We start from the raw sequence: 22,739 nt of genomic DNA on the forward strand, positions 1-22,739 counted from the left end.
GGCATAAAGTGTGTGGTAGATATTAAGTATAATTAATTATTTCCTATTTTGGAAATGTTGTATGGTGTTTGGTACAAACCAAAAAAGAAATATTGCACGGTGTTTGAGACGGAGGAAGTACTATTTTTTATATAATATTATGTTCAGCATTGTTTAAATAGGTAACCTTTAAAAAGACACATCTATAATTATTTCATAAGTATGTAATTAAATATGCTATTATTGAATTGGATAGTTTTGTAGATTAATTGTATTTGATCCAATTCTTCGTAAATAATAATTAAGTGTACTCAATCAGGGATTAACTTAGATGACAATGTTACAATTATTTCGAATTTATGAATGAGTATTTATTGTAAAATGTGATAAACTTGTTTGCTGATATATTTATTTTTCATAACAAAAATGATTTTAAAATATTTGGCATTTATAAAATTCAATACTTTATAATTCATTTCAAATATTTTATAATACAATAAATTACTTGTTAAATATAACCCTAACATGAATAATCATATACAATACATATTTAATAAAATTAAATAAAATCATATATGTATATAAAGAAATACATTGCTCAATTTAGGGCCTTTTTTAGTATTTTTTATTTTTATTTTTTTGGGTATAATGATCTTCGATACAATAATTTGTATAAAAGATTAATATACTTCTATAAAAATTGTATGTGAGATAACTTAAAAAGAAAAACATATATAGAATTTGTTCACTTAAAATTATTATTATTATTATTTAATTATTATAAATTTAATATATATATATATATAGTCTTTTAAAATACATCGGATCTAAAATACTACTCTCTCTCTCTATCCCAAATAGCTACATTGTAGACAAGGTATTTTAGCATGAGTGTAATTAGTAGATAATTAAGAATGTATTAGTGAAAATAATTATTTTATAATATAAATAATTATAAATTAAAATTAAGATAACTAATTAGTTTAATTAAAATAAAAAAAAATTAAAATTTAAAATGAGATTAAAGTGTGTAATTATTTTCCAAAAAATGAAAGTTACATGATATGTAAGACGGACAAAAATGGCAATATGAAGATGGTATATGGGACGGAGTAAGTATTAAAAAAGACCAAACTAAATATACTCATGGGGCTAGACCACCTATATCGGTGGTTCTCTTCTTAAATGGCTTGTCCATGTCATTATTGTGAATTTAAAAAAATGATATAAATATTTTTAGAGTTTTTTTGGCATAGAAACTTAAGAAAGGTCTCTCTTTTTTATTTTATATATATTTACAACAATTTTATTTAGTTTATTTATTTTTTTTATATTTTACAAAATGATATATATTAAAGTTTAATTTTAAAAACAAATAATTCTGATATAAATATAATTATATATTTATTGAAATAAAGAAAAGAAAAAGGTATAATGTTGATGAAAGAGAGTGTGACTTATAACTAAATGTATATATGTATATATTATATGTATCTTTAATTCAATTATAATAGTATGTATTATATGAACTATAGTATTTATTTTGAATTTATATGCTGCAATTATATTATATTATTTCATCCGTATGATAAATTTAAAATATTTCATTCCGGCATGAAAATTAACAAAAATGATTATTTTATTGAAAAGTAAAAAAAAAAATAGTTGGGAGTAAATTAAAGAAAATGAGGAGAGATAGGGTAATAAAAATACTGATATTTAGTGTAAATAAGTGTGGAATAAAAGATAATAATTAAATATTTTATTTATTGACTTTGCCAAAATTAGTAATAAAATAAATTGAAAGGATAAATTAATATATATATATTACCTATTTATTTATCATATGTTGTCACCATCCTTATAGTAGGGAACAACAATCATTTATATATTTATACACATACTATTATCTTGATTTTTGGAGATAAGGATTCCATAATTGAAAAGAGTATATAGTTGATAAGTAACAAAGTTAGCCATTATAGTTTATATGGTATATCCATTTTTAAATAAATTACCTTTTCAATTTATTTCAACTCTAAACCCAATTAACAAATTGCAAATATTCTCCATTATTTACTAATTGGTATAAAGTTTATTTATCAAAAAAGTTGATAGGATCAGACAAACGAATACAAATATTCATTATTTTTTAACGTTATATATTTTCACTGTCAAAATAGGCGATATTTCTAATATATTGGCTTGTTAAATAAATTATAAATTTGAATTCGATTTAATTCTACTATCAAATTTCAAATCCGATTCTATTTTTTGTTTTTTTTTTTTTAAAAAAAAATCAACTCATTTAACTTAAATTAACTCTTATTGGATGAGTTTGCCAATTATTAATTTTTATTTTACTTTTAATTTTGTTCCTCGGCTAAATATTCCCGGATTTAATATTTTATAAATATATATAATATTCCCACATCCATAGATTAAAGGTTCGAATTAATTCCATCTCTAAACAAATTAATTAAATACATACTCTAAAATATTATGGATAAGAGTTTTGAAAATTTTAGAGAACTTTTAAAATAATAAAAATGAATATATATATATATATGAAGCTATGTAAAATAAATAAATATTTAATATAATTATTTTAAAAATAATTCTTATTAATAGATTATAACAAAAATTTTAAAAATATATAGGTGAAAAGAATCATATTAAATTAATAAAAATTTTATGCATGTGGGATTGAAATTGAAGAAGCAAAATTATGGAAGCTTACGTATGTACGTATGATAGCAGTTTCCACAATAAGGTCGGCTGGATGTATACATCTTGCATGTCCACGTGGCACGTTCTTATTGGGCAGTTCCCCACGTTTGGATTATCCATAAAGCACAAATATGACAAATTAATTAATTAACTTAATTAATAAAAAAAATTATGAAGGGGAGATATTAGATTCCCATGAGAAGTGACAGCATTTAGAATCAAATAAAATATTAAAAAAAAATCTGAATGTTTTACAGATTGTTGGGCCTAACAGAGCCTAACCTCATTATTATAGTACCCGTAATTTAATTAAAATTTCAATTATTTTTTTATTGTAGAAAAATCAATTTTCAGTATTGACATTTTTATTATAATTTAATTCAATAATGTCAAATAAGGTCAAATTGTGGAAAGGCACGTAAAAGTATTAATAAAATAACAATAAAATCTTGTGGGTGGGTGGGTATGGGCGGGGGGGGAGAGGGGGGTGGATACCCGCCAGGTTTGACTGGTGCCACGTCATCACGGTCCACCGGTGGTCCACGCACACCATATAAAAGGCGCTGCCCACTAACAGTGGATCACCTGCGCCGAGGTCTACCCCGCGTCCCACTCAAACGACGCCACGTCAGCTCGGGCAATATTCTGGTGAATCTCGTCATTTAATTGAATTTGGCAATTTAGTCTGTTTCTTTTGTTCGGCAGCTCCATGTGTTGTCTGTGTGAATGCAAAATTAATTAGAAGCTCTCTTTACATTAAAATTTGAAATATTTTTAAAATTTGATGTGACATTTTTTAAAAAAATTATTATTGATAAATATTATCGTAATTTAAATATATATATATATAAGTTTTTACTAATCAACATTGCATTCTACACTACGGGTTAATCTATTATTATTATTATTATTATTATTATTATTGTCTAATTTTTTGTTTAGTAATATTAATGCCTTATGAAAAAAACATAATGTAATTTTGTACGAATCTGTGAGATTTTCATACAAACTTTTTTTTTTAAGAACAACAAAACTCAAAAGGGAATGAAGTACGTCCTCCATCCCAAAAGTATAGTCATATTGTCTTGGATACAAGATTTAAAAAATATTGATATTATATTGGTGATTGATAAAAAGTATGGATAAATAATTTTTTTTGCCCTTTTGAGTATATTAGTGTAAAAAATAGTGGCAATTGTGTAATAATAATGAAAAAGTAGGAATAGTTTTATTGTGATATGATTACTTATGGAAATGAGACTATTGTTTTGGGATGAAAAAAATGATAAACAAGACTATTGTATGAAGACGGATGGAGTATATATGAAAATAAATGTACTATTAACGAATAATACGTAAGATAAATTGATATTACAATATACATATTTATATAATACGAGTGTAACATGCAATAATAGTTTATACAATAAATAATACTCCTTCCGTCATCCAATTGTGTGATCATTTTTGTCCGGACTAGAGTTTTAAAAAAATTAAATAAAAATAAAAATTTTTACTTTTTTTTTTAGGTAAAAAAATATATAAAAAGTTTTAGTTTTTTACTTAAAAAAAAAAACAAAAATATTTGAATGACGGAGGAATATTATAAATTTCAACCCAAAAAATATATTAATATAGCCTATATATAAAATATAATTTAACAACAGAACATTGACATTGCATGTTGTAATAATGGAACTTATATGCTAACAATATATATTTTATATATTAATTATAATTAATCAATAATACTCTCTCCGTCCACTTATAATGTTTACATATTTTTATTTTGGGACGTCTAATTACAAAGTTAACATTTCATTAAATATCCTATTTTTTTCCACAAATACCCTTACTTTACATCACATCATTACTTTTACACAACAAAAAAAATAAGGGCAAAAATATCATTACATTACTTTTAACTAGTCACTATAATTAAAATACTATTATTTTTTAAACACCACGCCAAAAGTAAATATAATTTTTTGTAAGTAGAGGGAGGGAGTATTAATTAATACTCTAGTGTGTATATATATATATATATATAGTTTCTTGATGAGCTGGCAATGAATAGACTATAAAACAAACAGTTGTAATTAATCAAATAGTGTTGGGCATTATGGCATGGATGACTTGGATGGTTAGAATTTGTTTGTTCATCTTTTTTAGGTTTGATTGTGTGTTTTATCAATGATCTTTTATTCTTTTGAAATTTAGTTTGAATGTGATGTTTAAACAAATATAATGATTTTTTTTATTATAATCACTAAAGTTGCATACAAAAATGAAACCAAATTCTAAAATAATAGTGTTTTATTGCCTCCATACAACTTGAAAATACCGTGTTTTTTTTTATATATCATTTTTATATGTTTTCTTAGACAAGGTGCAATGTTTGTTTTTTGCACGGATTTTTAGGTGGATAGTATTAAGTACGATAATTTAGAAATTATGTGATGTGATGGAGAGAAAAATATATATTTTATTTTTTTATTTGGATGATGTGAGAGGATAAAATGTGGGGTAGATATTAAGTATAATCAATTATTTTCTATTTTGAAAATGTTGTTTGAGACTGATGGAGTGTCTATTTTCAATTATAGTAAAAATAATCAAACTAATAATAAAATATTACTTTAACTTTTATATAAATTACAAAACATATTATTATACATACAAGTAATGCATACATAAAATATATAAAACAAAAATATCAAAATCATCTTACACACTTTCACTCATCAATAAAATATTATTACTTCTTAATATATAATTGTTGAGGACTTCCGTTTGCGGAATATGTAACTAATGTCTTAGTTTTCCTAACAAGTTCGAGCTTTTAGGTGAGACGGTCATTAGCTTCCGACATGGTATCAGAGCCTAGGTTAGGTCTCGAGTTTGAGTCCTGCCCGTCCCCATTTGTGGCATATGCATGTGCAAGTTTCGCAGACCCACTTGCACCTGAGGGGGCGTGTTGAGGACTCCCGTTTGCGGAATATTTATTTCACTCAGTACAATAAAAAAAACATGTAGTATTGTCTGTTAGCACATAATATACTATCAATACAATTTTTTTTTTTTTTTCCTGACATGCATTTTACGAAAAAAATTAAAATTTCAACCTCAAATATATCAAGAATTACTTAACTACTTGAACTACAATCTTCAGCTTAGCTCAACCAATACGAACACTAGGAGAATTGACATGAAATATACTACAAAATAAAATAAACAAAACCTTAATGTGAATTAATTGAGACAAAGATAGTAGTGAGTGTACTTCAGAGAAATAATTGTGTAGGAAGGCGACAACGGAATGTATTTGAAATAATAATAATAATAATAATAATAATAATAATAATAATTAAATAAATAATAAATATATATAATAATAATGTCACGGGCACAAGTTTCTTTCCTACCTGACAAAAACATGGCTATCAAAATACACCTTTTTAAAAAAAGAATAATAATAAATAATAGATAAATATATATATATATATAAATTAATTAATTACCCATTCTTGTAAGTTTTCAATTATTGTTGATCACACACACATACACACATTAATCAATAATTGAATTGGATAAGTTATGTCGTCTCCGATTATAATTATCTATTTCCAAGGAGTTATAATTAGTTCTATTTTTGTGTTGATCGAATCAAATCAATACAGATTAACAAGACGAACAATACATATATTTAACATATAATATATAATACTATAAATACAAAAAATAATATAATTATAAATAATATAATATACGTCATTCATTCGTCTATTTTAAAAATAAAAATGTATTTTGGTATAAAAGATAAATATATCCTTATAATTAAAAAAAAAAGGTTAATGTAATAATGTTTATAAATTGTACACTAATACACTCACAAGGGCAAAAAAATCTTTTATCCGTACTTTTTATCCATTAGTGTCAAACTCAACCCAAACTATAGTTTTGGGACAGAGGAAGTATATAAATTGTATGATATATATATTTTTTATGCCGTAATATAATAATGTACGGTATATATATATATATATGCATGCACGGTCAATAGGCTAACCACCGCCGAATTGTAATAGTAATTTTTTTATTTTTATAAATCTCATCTTAAATCTCTAAATTTTTGCTGTTCCATGTATAAAGAATATTTTTAGATATTTAATTTATATAAATTTAAAAAATATTTGATATCAATTTCACAATAATAGTGTATAACTAATTAATTGTAAATATCAATAAATATTAAATACGTAATTTATTATATATCAATGTAAATATATATATATGTGTACTTTTTTATATATATAAAAAATAGCATTAACAAAAAATAATAAAATCAAAACTTACAAAATAGTCTCAAATCACCACTTTCTAATTAAAAATGTATAAATTAAAAGGGCTACAATATTATATAATACGCAACAATTAATATATATATATATATATATATATTTATTATACAGACAAAGTTGACATTTAAGAATGACTAAATTCATTACATCAAACAAACTACTTTGCAATTTGGTCAATATTTTTTCTTGTGTATCAGAAATCACTTTCCAACAGCTCTGTAGAAATTTCCATCAAACTAATAATTATATACATATAATAAAATATTAATAGCTTAGTGTGACTTTTTCGTCGGGTCTGGTATGCAGGGTATTAGGTTCAACCGAAAGTTTACCCAATGCGCGCTTTCGCGTAACGACTGCGGGTTCCCACGTCATAAAAATAAAATAAAATAAAATAAACATATATTGCATAAATTTTAAAATTAATACTCCCAGATACCATTCTGCTACACTGTAGACACAGTATTTTAGAAGTGGTGTAATTATTAGATAATTAAGAATGTATTAGTGAAAATAATTATCATATAATATAAATAATTATAAATTAATATTAAGATAACTAATTAGTTTAATTAAAATTAAAAAAAAAATTAAAATTTAAAATGAGATTAAAGTGTATAATCATTTTTCAAAAAGAAAAGTGACATGGTATGTGGGACAGATAGAAACGACAACGTGGACATAGTATGTGGGACGGTAGAAGTACTACATAAGGCCAATTCATATACATTTGTGATATTTTAAGATATATACACATTGTGATGAGATCAATCAATATGTGTTGTGTTATTATTATGTACAATAAATTTATGTTATGCATTTATTTGTCCTAATTCAATATATTTTTATTTTAAAAAAAATTAAAAATAATAATATTTTATTAGTTAATGTAAGATACAAGATGATTTTAATATTTTTAAATTTAAAAGTACAAATGAAATAAATATGTTTATATAAGTTAGAAATATTTAGATATTTAGGTATAATTATTTTTATTATAATAAAAAAAATTATTTTAAATTAGGCAGACAAAAATAATAAAAATATATATATTAAATTAGGACAAATAAGTATTGTGTTAATGTATATCTTTTATTGAGATTGATTATTGATATGTAATAAGTAAACTATTGTTCATTAATTTATTTACACAATTCCCGTGCGTTACACATGCTAATTGTTTATAAGATATATATAATTTATTTTCACAACCACTAACTAGAAAAACAGAATAAATTATTTTTTTTTCAAGATAAATATTAATAACTTTACAGGCAGGATTAATTCGATATTGGATTATTACGCAAGCAAATATGTGTACTTATTACATATGCACATAGCACATGCAGCCTTAAGATGGAGTATTCATGTGAGGTCCAGGACCCAGGTTCCCAGAAGAATATGGTACTCCCTCCCTCCGGCTGGAAAATATACATATTTTTATTTTGGAACGTCCAATTACAAAGTAAATATTTTATTAAATATCTTACTTTTTTTCTACAAATAACATTACTTTACATCACATTATTACTTTTATACCAAAAAGCAAGGACAAAAATATCATTACACTACTTTTTTAACTACCCATTATAATTTAAACATTATTATTTCTTAAACACTGTGACAAAAATAATTGTATACTTTATGAGTGGACGGATGGAGTAATTAATAGTCTTTTAACGGTTGCATAAATATATAAATTATTGTTTTAATGTTATCTGAACTTAACTTGAAAATAAAAAATATATTAGGGTTGCATAAATATATAAATTATTGTTTTAATGTTATCTGAACTTGACTTGAAAATAAAAAAATTATATTAGGGTGTGTTTGTTTTGGGATTTGGATTTTGAGTTGGGATTTGAATAGTAAAAATTTTGAATTTGAATAGTTATATAATATAATATAAATAGGTGTTGACGTGATGTTTTGAATGTAAAATTGATTTTTAATATAATATAAAAAATAAATAATAGATATTTAATTTGATGTTTTTGAAAAAAAAAATTGAGATGAATAGTAAATTTAAAATTCAATCCGCAAGCAAACACAACCTAACATTTTTTTAAAAAGACAATATTAATAGTACGAAGACAAGTAAGCAAAGTGTAATTTGTTCAATTTCAAAATTCAAACATTATAATAACTAATTAAGTTTAAATTCAAATATATAAAAAAAGTGAAGTTAAATAAACTTTGGCGCAATAAAGTACTCTCTCTCTCTCTCTCCATCTGTTTCATATTTATTTATTCTTTTATTTTTTGCACTAAATTTTATGAATATTAATATTATAGTGAAATATGATATAAATAAAGATGAAAATACTAAAACTAATCTTATTAGTAATATATAATATAAAAATAATGACATTTGTGTAATATATTGTAAATTGAAAATATATTTATAATATTAGATAGATAATACAGTTACTAAAAAAATGAATACTAAAATATAAAATTGGATATATTGTTAATGGACAAATATAATATTAAAATTTATTTAAATATTTAAAAAGATATAATTACATTTTTATTATACACTAATAAAATTTAAGCTCCCACTTATTTATTCATGCATTAAATATAAAATAAAAAAACTTAGACATGATTCAATTGGAACAACACAGGTACCATTTTTAAACCATATTCATGCACCTAGGATCCCAAGTCCCGGACCCGCCACCAAACAATCAATGTATTGCCAAACTTGACTGTTATAGTCACCAGGCGTCGTCGCGACCCCAGAGTTTTAATTGGAGTCATATTACTGTTTTTATCTTTTGGTCCCTGTATTATATATATTACTAATTTTATCTCTATATTGTCGTTTATTTTATTTTCGATGTATTTTTTAGATAGTACTAGTATAATTTTCCTTTTTTTTTTTATTATTATTTTGACATTAACTTTTATTGAAAAATAAATTTTAAAATTATAAAGAAAAAAATTATATGTAAATAAAGAATATTTCCCAAAATTCAAAATATATGGATCAGAGTGGACAAATTCATTGCATTCATGTTATTCTTGCATCCACATATATAATATTAATTTACTTATTTTTTCAAAATATATATATATATGATCATTATTATCCATAATCTTTCCCAACTACAGATATTTTATATGTAAAAAAAAAAAGGTATTTATTGCTACCTGCCCAAGTTGAAACATGTCCCCAGATAAAACCTCAGGTGAGGGTTAATTTAATTATATATATATATATACTAATTTAATAAATTATTTTCAAGCCATCATTATTAACTGTCACTTATGTAATGATTCATAAAGAGGGATTATTGGTATTATTATTATTAGCCACTAAGTTAAAGTCTAGGATGGTTGTTGTGACTCAACTGACAATAAAATTATTTACTCCCTCTCTCTCCACGTAATTTGTCCCTATTTTTTATTTTTGTCCGTCCCACATAACTTGTTCTTTCTATTTTTAGAAATATAACTATGCACTTTAATCGCATTTTAAATTTTATAATTTTCTTAAATTTAATTAAACTATTTACTTATTTTAATCTATAATTATTTTTACTAAATAATAATTATTTTTACTAATATACTTTTTAATTATTTACTAATTATACTTTACCTAAATTCTCGTATCTACAGTAATAGTCTCATATTTTTTGAGACGGAGAGTAGTATTTTATTTAAATTATTGCAATATATTCATTCGGTTAGTTTTCAAGAATGAAGTTGATGGGAATAATATGATAAAAATTATTCTCGTTATAATTTTGAATTTTATTTTGTTTTCGAGTTATGATGAAATGTTTGATTTGTATGTGTTTAAATAATAGATGTGATGTTTTAAAGAAAAATTAAATAATACTTTATTTGTCGCTCAAATTATGCTCATTTTTATTGTTTGTGATATTTTTTAAAAATAAATAAATAAATATTTATGCTTTTTTAGCATAGATATATATTATTATATATATATTTGCTATAAAAAACAAAATATAATAATTATCTCTCTTTCAGTCTCTAAGGTCATCTTTACCTTTTGCGTCATTGTACTTAACATTAAAAGTATCATTATATTTGTATATTTTTTTGTACAAATATCCTTTTATTAGTATTATAGGACACTAATTGAAATATTTTTGCATTTTTTTCGTAATTTGTACAACGGTTTAATATAATAATTAATATTCAAATATAACACAAAAAAGTAAATAAGACATTTATAGCCTGACATAAGTAGTATTTATTTTTATTAAAATTCATGCCCAGACATTTGATCGCATATTAGTATATTTCTATAAAAATTTGTGTGGATTGTATAGTTAAAAAATAAAAATAAAAATAAAAATCTTAAAGTAGTTTTAAAATTTTTGAAATAAAATTTAGTATTGAATAATATTTCAAATATAAACATTCATTAAATTAATAATATTAAATTTTAGTTACATGTTTTTCTTCATTTCGTGTTGCATGACTGTTTTATTTCTATTATATTTCAAAATAATCATCATGAAAATTAGCACTTTAAAAGCTAAGGCATAATTTTTTTTAGCAGTTTCCCTAAAATATAATATATTTTGTGACTTGATAATCAATTATTGGCTTTATTTATTATCTAATTGAAGAAAGTTAACATAATTCAACCTTTTGAGTTTCCAAAGTGTGACACTTCAGACTTTTTATTTTTATTTATTATTTTTTTTTATCTTCAAGTGGTTGTAATCAATTACAAAATTTTACTCATTTCTAAAACAGTCCCTGCAAAGTTCTTTCTTTCTACTATTTAATAATTAAATAATCATATCACTATAAAATTACTCTTATTTTTTTATTAATTGTGACTATTTTTTACATTAGTACACTCACAAGGACAAAAAAGTCTTTTTATCCGTACTTTTTATCCACTATGAATATAATATCAATATTCCTTAAATTCCGTGTCAGACACAACACAAACTATAGTTTTTGGACGGAAGGAATATATGATTTAACTTTTTTTTTTTTTTGGCTATACAACAACATTTTTATTGTTTAAATGATCATTTTAATTAAAAATGATATGATATTATTTCAAATAATAATTTTATCTAAAAAAGTTGATAATAATATATATATATAATTAGTTATTGTAAAGTTTACCTATAATTGATTTATTTTTTTAAGAAAATATTTATTTATTTATTTTGAAAAGAGTAATAAAATGTGGAATATTATGTAGATAATAATAATGTGTAATAAAAAATAATTTTATTGGACATAGATGGTGACTCTTCTTGTGATGGAAACATCACATAGTATGTGGGAAAATGATGGCCATAAAAATAACAAAAATAAATATATAATAACGCATGTTAATATAAAATTAAATAATCATATTTCACTATGACGACAATACTGAATTATATTTGGCAAAATTTTTATTGATCAATTGCAAATAATTAATTAAAATTATTCTGTTGAACACCAAAATGAAAAGACTATAATATACATGACATTTATTTTATTCAAAAACTATTTTCAATTATGAATAATATTCCTCTTTTTGTTTTTGATACAGTGTGTGACTATAAGGTATCATTTAATTTTAAATTATTTAAATTATATTTAAGAGAATTTTAGACACATTAATATATATATATATATATTTGGAAATATTGGAAAAAGATATCTTTAGACTTTAATCAATGAATGAGATCATAAACAATGCATTCAATGCATTTGAAGAAATTATTTTATACCCTCTCCGTCTCAATACAATATTTTTGTTTATCATTTTTGTTCATTCTAAAACAATAGTTTTATTTCTATAAATAACCATATCACTATAAAACTTACCTTACTTTTTCATTTTTATTACATAATTGCCACTGTTTTTTTTACGCTAATACACTCACAAAGGCAAAAAAGTCTTTTTATCCATACTTTTTACCAACTACCATATAATATCAATATTCCTTAAACATCGCGTTCAACCCAGTTAAGACTATTAAGATTATATTTATGGGACTGAGGGAATAAATACGAATAAGGTTGAAGTATTATACTCCATCCGTCCCATAACAAGGTATTCATTTACTTTTTGCATGCTGATATTTGAATATTAATTATTATATCAAATCGTATTACAAATGAAGAGAAAATGACAAAAATACTTCTATTAGTGTCTTATAATACTAATATAATGACATTTGTATAAAAAATTATACAATATAAAAATATTTTTAATGTTAAGTAGCAAAAGACAAATGAATACTTTGTTATAATACAGAGAAAGTATTTTAAATTAAAATTTATTCTTAGTATGGAATATGATAGCATATACTCTTTGAAGTATATTTGTTTTAAGTATGTGGTTGCACCATAAATAAATAATTATTGTTTTTATTTACGTAAATATTATCAATAATTTAACCCATAAATTTTTTCATAATTACATCACAAATATATACATTATCAATTAAATATATTTCCTAATTAATGTTCAATAAATCTCTATATAACTTTTACTATATGCTTTTATATTAAAATATTATTTATTTCCTTAATTTTGGTATCCAAACAAACATATAGGTACGTTTGGTTTTGATTCGAAATAAATAACTTACATAACATTTAGTTTAAAAAAAGTATTTTAATATAAATTTTTATAAGAAAACATATGTTTTTATTGAAAAAAATAATAATATATAAAATAGTTTAAAATTAAAAACATGTTTGCGAGTTTGTTTCTTTTACTTAAAAACTCAGTTTCTACTATTTGAACTATGCATTTTTTGAAAAAAAAATATATTTTTTTTCTTTCATAAAATATTTTATAATATATTATTTTAATACCAAGCTCAAATCATTTTTTTTTCAAAATTATAAAAAAAAATACATACCCGCAAAGCCGCAAATTCATATATTTATAACAGAGAGAAGAAATAATAATAATAATAATAATAATAATAATAATAAAAAATATAAATAAATATTATTTTTTTTATATTATTAATACGATTCCTAACATAAAAAAAAATCATTCATTCCAAAATTATGAAGCGAACACATTTATGATTAAATCCTCAAAATTACACAGCCCTTTAACCACACGTCGTTCAAAATTAAAGTTGTCGGAAACAAATTTGTTAGTATGTCGCATTTGAGAAAACTAAAAGATACTCCCCCTGTCCACAAACTAATGTCCTACTTTTTTATTTGGGGCGTCCAACAACTATTGTCCTATTTCAATTTTTAAACGCAAATTTTATATTTTTACCCTCAATTCACTTATTACTTTTAATTTCTACCATACACTTAAGGACAAATTTGTTAATTCATAACAAAAAGACAATCACCTAAAAAAACCGTGAAAATATAGTTTAGGACAATAGAAATTGGACGGAGGGAGTATAAGTAAAGTCGCTAACAACATTTAAGGATGAAAACGTGCTACACAATGAACGTACGTGTGTGTATATACATAATACATACATACATACATACATATATATATATATGTATATATTACTAGTCATACTCATATATCGCCCAACACTAACAATCGATGTCCGTTGACTTTACGATCCATTCCTTGTCTGAAGAATCTTCTACCATTCTTGGTGAATAATTATATGAGTTGACCTCTCAAAAAATTAAAAATAAAATTAAATAAATACAATAATTTTTTATTTTATTTTATTTTATCTGATGTTCGTATGGTCCATAATTATATGAGTATTTGGAAGACAGCATAATGAAGATATCTTCCCATTTGTGCATAAACAGCATGTCTGAAAGTGACCAAACCTTCCTTTCCTAATTCTCTCTTTAGTCCATAACTATTTATCTATTTATTTTTTGTACGGAGTTTTAGAAATATTAGTATTATATTAGGATATAGTAGGAATAAAGTAGAAATAACTAAGATAACCTTATTAGTATTGTGTGATATAAAGGTAATGACATTTGTGTAATATATTGTAAGTTGTAAAGGTATTTATAATGTTAGGTAGATAGTACAATTACTAAAAAAAATAAATAAATACTTTATTATGATACAGATTAAAATAGAAAAATAAATAATTTGTTATGGGATGGAGATGGAGTATATATAAACAATTTTTTTTTTTTTTTTTTATATATTATCAATACAAATTTTCTATATTTTATACTTAAAAAACATTTGAATATAAACTACTAAACAAACAAACTCTTTTTAAATAATAATATAAAATTGAGTATTTAATACAATTTTTTAAAAGTTAGTATTTATATATAATGAAGTAATAAAAAATTAAAAATGTTCATGTAAAAATAACGAGAATTAATTTAATAAATAAATGTTGGGATTCACTAAACACTGACATGTAAACATACTTATTAATTAATTAAAGGGTTTGTTTGTTTAATATTTTTATTTTAGATGTTTTTTTAATGAGTGGCATAAAAAAATATGTAGATAATATAAAAATAACGTATTTATATTATGTAAATGTGTATATACTCTATATATTTTATTAATATTTATTAAAAATCGTTTAGGAAAAAATTGTTGGGTAAATAAACTCTAAGATATGCTTTAATTAATTTAATTATTTCAATGTTGATTTATTATTGTTATTATTATAAACATCATGTTAATTCCATACATATATATATATTTAAAATACTAGATTTAATTTATTTTTTTTATAAAATTATTATTATTATTATTTTAAGTAATCTAAACCACCAAAACATATATAGGCGGCCCAAATTGATAATGAAGAGATAGATCATAATCCATATGATATGGGCATCCTATCACACTGTGTAGCAATAGTTCATCCCATTTTATATCAAACTACTAACTTCCACAAAATATTATTATCATTATTATTATTATTATTATTATTATTATTATTATTATTATTAATGTTTTTGTCTTAGAAAATAATATTTTTTTTTTGTTATATTTAATTGTCCCACTTATTATTTAGAATTATTTCATTTAAAAAGTCAATTTCAATTTATAATTTATGTGATCTCCCATCATTATTCATTTATCATCACTTTTATTTTTATATACTAAAATAACATGGCACCTCACTTTTAATATACTAAATTTAAAAGTATTTTACACATTTTCATTGATACAAATCTAGTTACCAATATGGGCATAATTCATTTTTCTTTAATTTACTAAAAAATCTCTTAAAGTATTAGAGTTGACAGACAATATATTTTTACAAGAAATTTTAATAATTATAATTTTCTAGTGCTAAATATGAAAATTATGTTAATAATCACTAAAAAAAATAGTATAAAGATCACGTAGCTAACGCAAGTCTATCATTAATTCCGTCTCTAATATTATTAGTAACAGAAAAAATGGATTTAAAGACGAAAAAATCTCGTTACCAAAATGATATTTTCTGAATATAAATATAAATATAAATATCATAATATTAATAAAATAAAATAGAGCCTTCGTGTTTAACTAAATTCAAATAAATCAACTATAAACCTTGAATTTAAATAAAAATTTAAAAATTCTTATAATGTATGTGTAATCAAATTCTTGCAATTTGGGATCCTAGTTGAATTTAATAGTTTGTAAATTAGGTTCGACAAAACAAGTTACACTAAATTATAAATGACAAATAAAATCTTAGAAAATTTTAACGATTATAATATATATATATATATATTTTACACCTTACATCATCCATATATGCTATTTTCTAAGAGATTCCTTATCATATTAATTCCATCTACAGAATGCCAAACTAAATAAATATATATATATATTATGATGTGTATAATAGCTACACATGTAAAGTTTCATTATGTGCGGTCTTCAAAATTACTGAAATTATATATATATATATATATAAACAATTTTGTTTTCAAGTCAAAACAATTATTTATTTATTTTTATATTAATAATAAGGGAAAAAATTATTTTTTTCCATATAATCAAAGTTCATCAATTTTGATCCCAATATAAAAAATTTATCAATTTTGGTCGAAATATAACAAAAATTCATCAATTTTGATCCAAATATAAAATTTTTATTAATATTAGTTTCAATATAACCAAAACTCATCATTTTTTGTCTCAATATAATCAAACATTATCTTTTTTTTTTTTGTCCAAATATAATCAAACTTTATTTATTTTTTTTGTCTCACACCGTTAACAAACCGATGAAAAATGTTGACGTGAAAAGAAATCAAACCTTGTAATTATATTTGAAGAAATTGCACAATCTTGCAGCATTTTTCGTCGATTTGTTGACGTTGGAACAAAAAAAGATAAGATTTGATTAAATTGAGGCAAAAAATGATGAGTTTTAGTTATATTGAGACAAAAAATGATGAGTTTTCGTTATATTGAGACAAAAAATGATAAATTTTGGTTATATTTGAACCAAAATTGATAAAATTTTTATATTGAGATAAAAATTAATTAATTTTGATTATATTTGGAAAAAATATAAAATTTTCCCTCATAATTAAAAGCATGAATGTCAATAGTTTCCCGGAACTAACTCCATCCATTATAAGTGGAACCATATATATGTGTCTCATATTCACTATTATTATTATTATTATTATTATTATTATTATTACTATTCATTGACAATTATGTTTTTAAATGGCTTTCAACATCTTACTTTTTATATGTACATAAAAAAGATTATTCCTCTTCCTTCAAATTTTTATTAATATATATTTTATTAAAACAAAGTATTCCAAATAAATAAATAAATAAAATGATATTTACACCCAATAAAACCGGTCCAGATTGAATAGCCCAATTTAAATAATATTGGGCCTTACCCAGCCCAATATCAAAATCCTAATGGGCCTTTTAAGTATGCCTTTCCCCCCAAAATCAAAACGAAGGTGAAGCTTTGCGGCCATGGCGATAACAGGCGACTGTCGGCGGAGAATGGGATCACGTCCTCAACAACCAAGGTGAGAGGATATTCATATATATATATATATATAGATATTTATATATATAATCAATGTACGGTGGATGCACGGAGTACTGCCAATTTGATATGATGCAGATTGATGGCGGTTGCTGTGTCGTTGGTCCATTAATTTCATCTCATGAATCTCTCTGTCTTCTTCAATGGCTGTCGGTTATCCATTTCTACTTCCCCCATCCCTGCAGGTTCTCCATGAACTCCTCCAGCTGGCAATGGCGGTTCTAGGGTTTTTATCGATTGACTACAATTTCCAGAGGATTAAGACGTCATTAGTGTCGACAAATCCAGTCTGATTAAACTATCAATCCAAGGCATCGTCAATGACAAATCCTCCTCACCCACCTCCTCTCCATTCCGATCGATGATTGATTGCACAGACCGACAGCACAAACGCAAGATTTATTCGATGAAATCAGAGTGCCTGCCCCCACCTCCAAATTTCTTTCTCCAAATATAGGATATTGCTCAGGTCTGGTCTCCTGTCGTTTTCCAGAATCTCCACAACCTACCAATCCATACATACAAAAAAAATAAGGTACCTATTTGCGCAACCCTACCCTGTTTTTATCTTTGCTGATTATTTAAATAATAGGAAAGGACCAGAACAGTACACACACTGCCAAATATATATATATGTATGTATGTATGTATGTATATGTATATCATTTTATTAGGTCTCTTCAATTCAATCCTCGTGAAGAAGTGGGTAGCATTTCCTTTTCTCTTTTTCTTTAAAATCTTGTTTGAAATCTTGCCTTTCTTTTGTTTTCTTCTTGTGTTTATTTTTAAGTGTTTTCTGCTTTCTTTCTTTTGCCGCTCTCTCTCTCTCCTCTCTCTCTCTTCCACCCCTTTTGTTTTTTTCCGCTCACCAAAAGTTGATTATATCTTTGACCTATCTTCTTTTCTTTCACATGTTCTTAAATCCACTTCTCCACACTCTCCAGGATCTGCATTTTATCCAGGCCTCTTCGTTTTGAGGTACTGTGTCTTTTGCAACTCGTCTCTCATTTGATTTGGAAATGGGGTTCAGAGAAATCTTCAAGACTCTTAGTACAACCATTTTTTTTTTTTTTTTAAATTTCGTCAGTTCTTCACTTTCTTGAGCTTGGCTGTTTGAGTCGATCTGTAATACAGTAGGGTTTCTTGGAATAATGTGCTAAAATGCTATTACTTATTGTTTTTCTAAGGAAAGTTTGATCTTTAGTTCGTTCAAATAGTGTGAAATTAGACCTAATTTTCTGATATTCTAACTTATTTTACACACTCTCAGGTGGACACATTTAGGGATTTGAATATTTTGCAGTAAGTGGTAAGAAGGTGGAAGTGTGAAAAATGGAGAATTATGATGTACTTGAACAGATTGGTAAAGGCTCGTTTGGTAGCGCGCTTTTAGTTCGGCATAAACTGGAGAAAAAGAAGTAAGGAAATGGTGGCGAAATTTGATACCCAAACAATGTGATTTCATTTATAGATTAGTTACAGATTTGGCCATTGTAAATTTATATCTGTGACCATATCTCTGATTCATGGTCTCTGTTTTTTGGTTAATTCAAAGGTATGTTTTGAAGAAAATTCGCCTTGCTCGTCAGACCGATCGAACCCGAAGATCTGCCCACCAGGAGGTGATTATTCAGTCTTTTCTTGATTAAATTCTAAGTAATTGGATAATGAATATATATTACATGATTAGGGAAGTTTTCAAAGCATGAGTACCAAATATATATGTGAATTGTGAAGTATGATGTATCGATGAGAAGTCCGCGCTTTGCTAACTGGCTGCGTAATGTGATAGTCGATATAGTTTGAAAATGATATTTTACTTTCCCTTCTTGCAGATGGAGCTTATTTCTAAAGTTCGGAACCCATACATCGTTGAGTACAAAGATTCTTGGGTCGAAAAGGTACACTCAACGCCATTTTATCGCACTAAGTAAAAGAAAAAAAAAATGAAGATGAAACTAGATCATGCACGTCTTCTGCTTAGCTTACGCTCTCTGTTAATTCAGGGTTGTTTTGTTTGCATTGTGATCGGGTACTGCGAAGGCGGAGACATGTAAGTTACCTGTTTTCCAAGATCATATAAGAGTGTCGTTTGATGGATTCACGTTGTTGAATTTTCATTACCATTTTGTTGGCGTGTATAGGGCAGAAGCCATCAAGAAAGCAAACGGAGTTCATTTCTCCGAGGAGGTTGTTCTCCTATGATATATAGTTTCCATACTCGTCTCAACTTTCGGTATTCTTCGCCAAACTATAGAATCTTATAATCATCCATATGCTAAATACAGAAGCTCTGCAAGTGGTTGGTTCAACTTCTGATGGCGCTCGATTACTTGCATGCTAACCACATACTCCACCGTGATGTCAAGGTATACTGCGCCAATGTCTTGCCATATTTTAAAAACTTTTACGCCACATGGACGTCTCGTTAAAATGCTCTACTCATGTCTTTTTCAGTGCTCGAATATATTTCTCATGAAAAATCAGGATGTTCGATTAGGTAACCGGTTTATTCACCCTATAAGTCAATCTCGTACCCTTTTATAAAAACTTACTGTTGAACAACCGGAAACTCATCATGATATGCTTCCTATTGTCCCGTGTTTTCAGGGGATTTTGGTCTTGCAAAAGTGTTGACGGACGATGATCTTGCATCCTCTGTAAGTTTAGTAATTACAAAACTATCGTATTCTCGACTTCAATGTCTTTGTACTTATGTTAAAAATGTGTATAGGTTGTGGGCACGCCGAGTTACATGTGCCCCGAGCTTCTTGCTGATATACCTTACGGCTCCAAGTCGGATATCTGGTCATTAGGTAACTTACCATTTCTAAGTTTTGCGCATTCGAAAGCTTTGTTGTCTTCCCTTCTTACAAAACTTATCTCCCGTTAATTAGGTTGCTGTTTTTACGAATTAGCCGCTCACAAGCCTGCATTCAAAGCTTTTGTAAGTCTGTTATGTCTTAATCTTCTCGACTAAGGATATATACGACGCATTTCTCGATTGTTTGACATGTTTCGATGTCCCATTGACGTTGTGATTGGCTCGACGAACAGGATATACAAGGACTGATCCACAAAATAAATAAATCAATAGTGTCTCCACTCCCTACGATGTATTCCAGTTCATTGTAAGTCCATAGTTGCTCGATAATTCATTCTGCGCTGTTCCCTCCATTTGCTGTCGCTAACTCATGTCTTTGAAACATATCCAGTCGCAGGCTTGTCAAGAGTATGCTCCGAAAGAATCCCGAGCTTAGGCCCAGTGTATGTTCTCTTGCTTGTGCTCGGGATCAGTTATCTTAATTGCAAATCGGCGATACTTTATGTTATAAATGTTGTCCTTTTGTCGTTCCCAGGCTGCAGATTTGCTTAGACATCCCCATCTTCGTCCCTACATCTTGAACCTTCAGCTCGAGTGTAACAACCCGAGACGGCATACCCCTCCGTCTCTACAATCGGACGTCGATTATGACAAGAAAACAAGGTTTCTCGAACCCAAAGGCGCTAAGACTGAGAAAAGGTTGTCGTTTGGCAACAACCGGGCGTTGAATCCGAGCATATCGGGATATGGATTGGATTCTCCGGGTTCTTCGCTGAGGGCTCAAGAATCTCTCACGCAGTCGAACTACAACAGATTCTCTGATCTGTCTGTCGCCGAAGATTTGGGCATCATGAAAAGGTTTACAAAAACGCCGAGAGTAACGTCAGCAAAGCCATCTACGAACCTCCGGAGAAACTCAACTCCATCGAGAATATCAAACCCCGGGTCGACACGCGAACTGGTTCTTACGACACCCTTATCAATCTTTCGTTACGACATTATGTAATAATACCGTACTCTGTCGATTAACGCGCGCGTTCTTGTGTAGCTTCCGGTGTCGCACACCCCGGCGAGAAAACCTTGCCAATCGAACCGCCGCGCGTCTCTTCCGTTGCCTTCCCGAGCCGCCCCATACAAGCCCCGAGCCGGTCCACTTGGCAGCACGGATTCGCCGGATGTTTCTGTCAATGCTCCCAGAATCGACAAGATGTTCGAGTTCCCATTATCATCTCTCGACAATCCTCTGCAGCTGCCGAGCCGAAGAAATTTGTTGGCGTCGCCTCATTCCATCACCAAAGACAAATGCACAGTTCAGATTCTGGACAGAACATTTGCCATTCCTCAGTCGGCTCACGGCAGCGAGTGCTCGGAGCTGAACAATCCGGCCAGCGCCGGCGACGTGGGATCGAGCCGTTCGTCGTCTGACTCCCAGCAACGCAGGTTCGACACCTCGTCGTACCAGCAGCGCGCTGAAGCGCTCGAGGGGTTGCTCGAGTTCAGCGCGCAGCTGCTGCAGCAGGAACGATTCGACGAGCTTCAGGTGCTGCTGAAGCCGTTCGGACCGGAGAAGGTTTCGCCGCGGGAAACCGCCATTTGGCTGACAAAGAGCTTCAAGGAGAACATAGCTTGAGTGAAGAACAGCACACACAGCCATGGTGAACTTTATATATGAATGAAGTCGTGGCTGCAGAGTTAACTAACTAACTGCCTGTAGGTTATGCCAAATGTTGAGGACACACACATATATATATATAGTATGTATGTATGTGTGTGTGTGTATGTAGTGTGTAGATTTTGCTGAGATTAAGCAGATTATGGAATGGTGAGTAGAATTTGGAGTAATCCTATGTATGGATGTTATGCTTTTCTCTGAAAATTTGGCAATGGCGTGGGATTTTA

At 26.7% G+C, this 22,739-nt stretch overlaps 1 protein-coding gene across 3 annotated transcripts; it reads left to right on the top strand.

The window, feature by feature from the left end:
- The first annotated feature begins 17,913 nt into the window (after positions 1-17,913).
- On the top strand, positions 17,914-22,716 carry LOC127258672 (serine/threonine-protein kinase Nek2-like). Of its 3 annotated transcripts, XM_051285603.1 has the most exons (17): positions 17,914-17,996; positions 18,202-18,551; positions 18,961-18,994; positions 19,287-19,434; positions 19,572-19,638; positions 19,852-19,917; positions 20,023-20,069; positions 20,161-20,206; positions 20,305-20,385; positions 20,474-20,516; positions 20,627-20,676; positions 20,751-20,832; positions 20,914-20,963; positions 21,074-21,147; positions 21,232-21,283; positions 21,376-21,801; positions 21,889-22,716. In XM_051285603.1, exons 4-17 carry the CDS (start codon positions 19,349-19,351, stop codon positions 22,468-22,470), a joined length of 1,752 nt encoding a protein of 583 aa, XP_051141560.1. In that variant the 5' UTR covers positions 17,914-17,996; positions 18,202-18,551; positions 18,961-18,994; positions 19,287-19,348; the 3' UTR covers positions 22,471-22,716. The 3 variants fall into 3 exon arrangements, with proteins under 3 accessions (XP_051141560.1, XP_051141561.1, XP_051141559.1); XM_051285604.1 differs by lacking the exon at positions 18,961-18,994; XM_051285602.1 differs by lacking the exons at positions 17,914-17,996; positions 18,202-18,551 and having other exon boundaries at positions 18,741-18,994.
- Positions 22,717-22,739: the final 23 nt, after the last annotated feature.

This window comes from Andrographis paniculata, unplaced genomic scaffold, assembly GCF_009805555.1.
Source record: "Andrographis paniculata isolate CXL003 unplaced genomic scaffold, ASM980555v1 Contig5END, whole genome shotgun sequence".
In the NCBI taxonomy this organism is placed as follows: Eukaryota; Viridiplantae; Streptophyta; class Magnoliopsida; order Lamiales; family Acanthaceae; genus Andrographis; species Andrographis paniculata.

What these genes read in the sequence shown, in the direction of transcription:
- LOC127258672 (XM_051285603.1), top strand. Translation starts at nt 19,349, where the DNA reads ATGGAGAATTATGATGTACTTGAACAGATTGGTAAAGGCTCGTTTGGT. An exon ending in GAAGATCTGCCCACCAGGAG is followed by an intron (nt 19,639 to 19,851) that starts GTGATTATTCAG and finishes CCCTTCTTGCAG; the next exon opens with ATGGAGCTTATTTCTAAAGT. An exon ending in TACTCCACCGTGATGTCAAG is followed by an intron (nt 20,386 to 20,473) that starts GTATACTGCGCC and finishes TGTCTTTTTCAG; the next exon opens with TGCTCGAATATATTTCTCAT.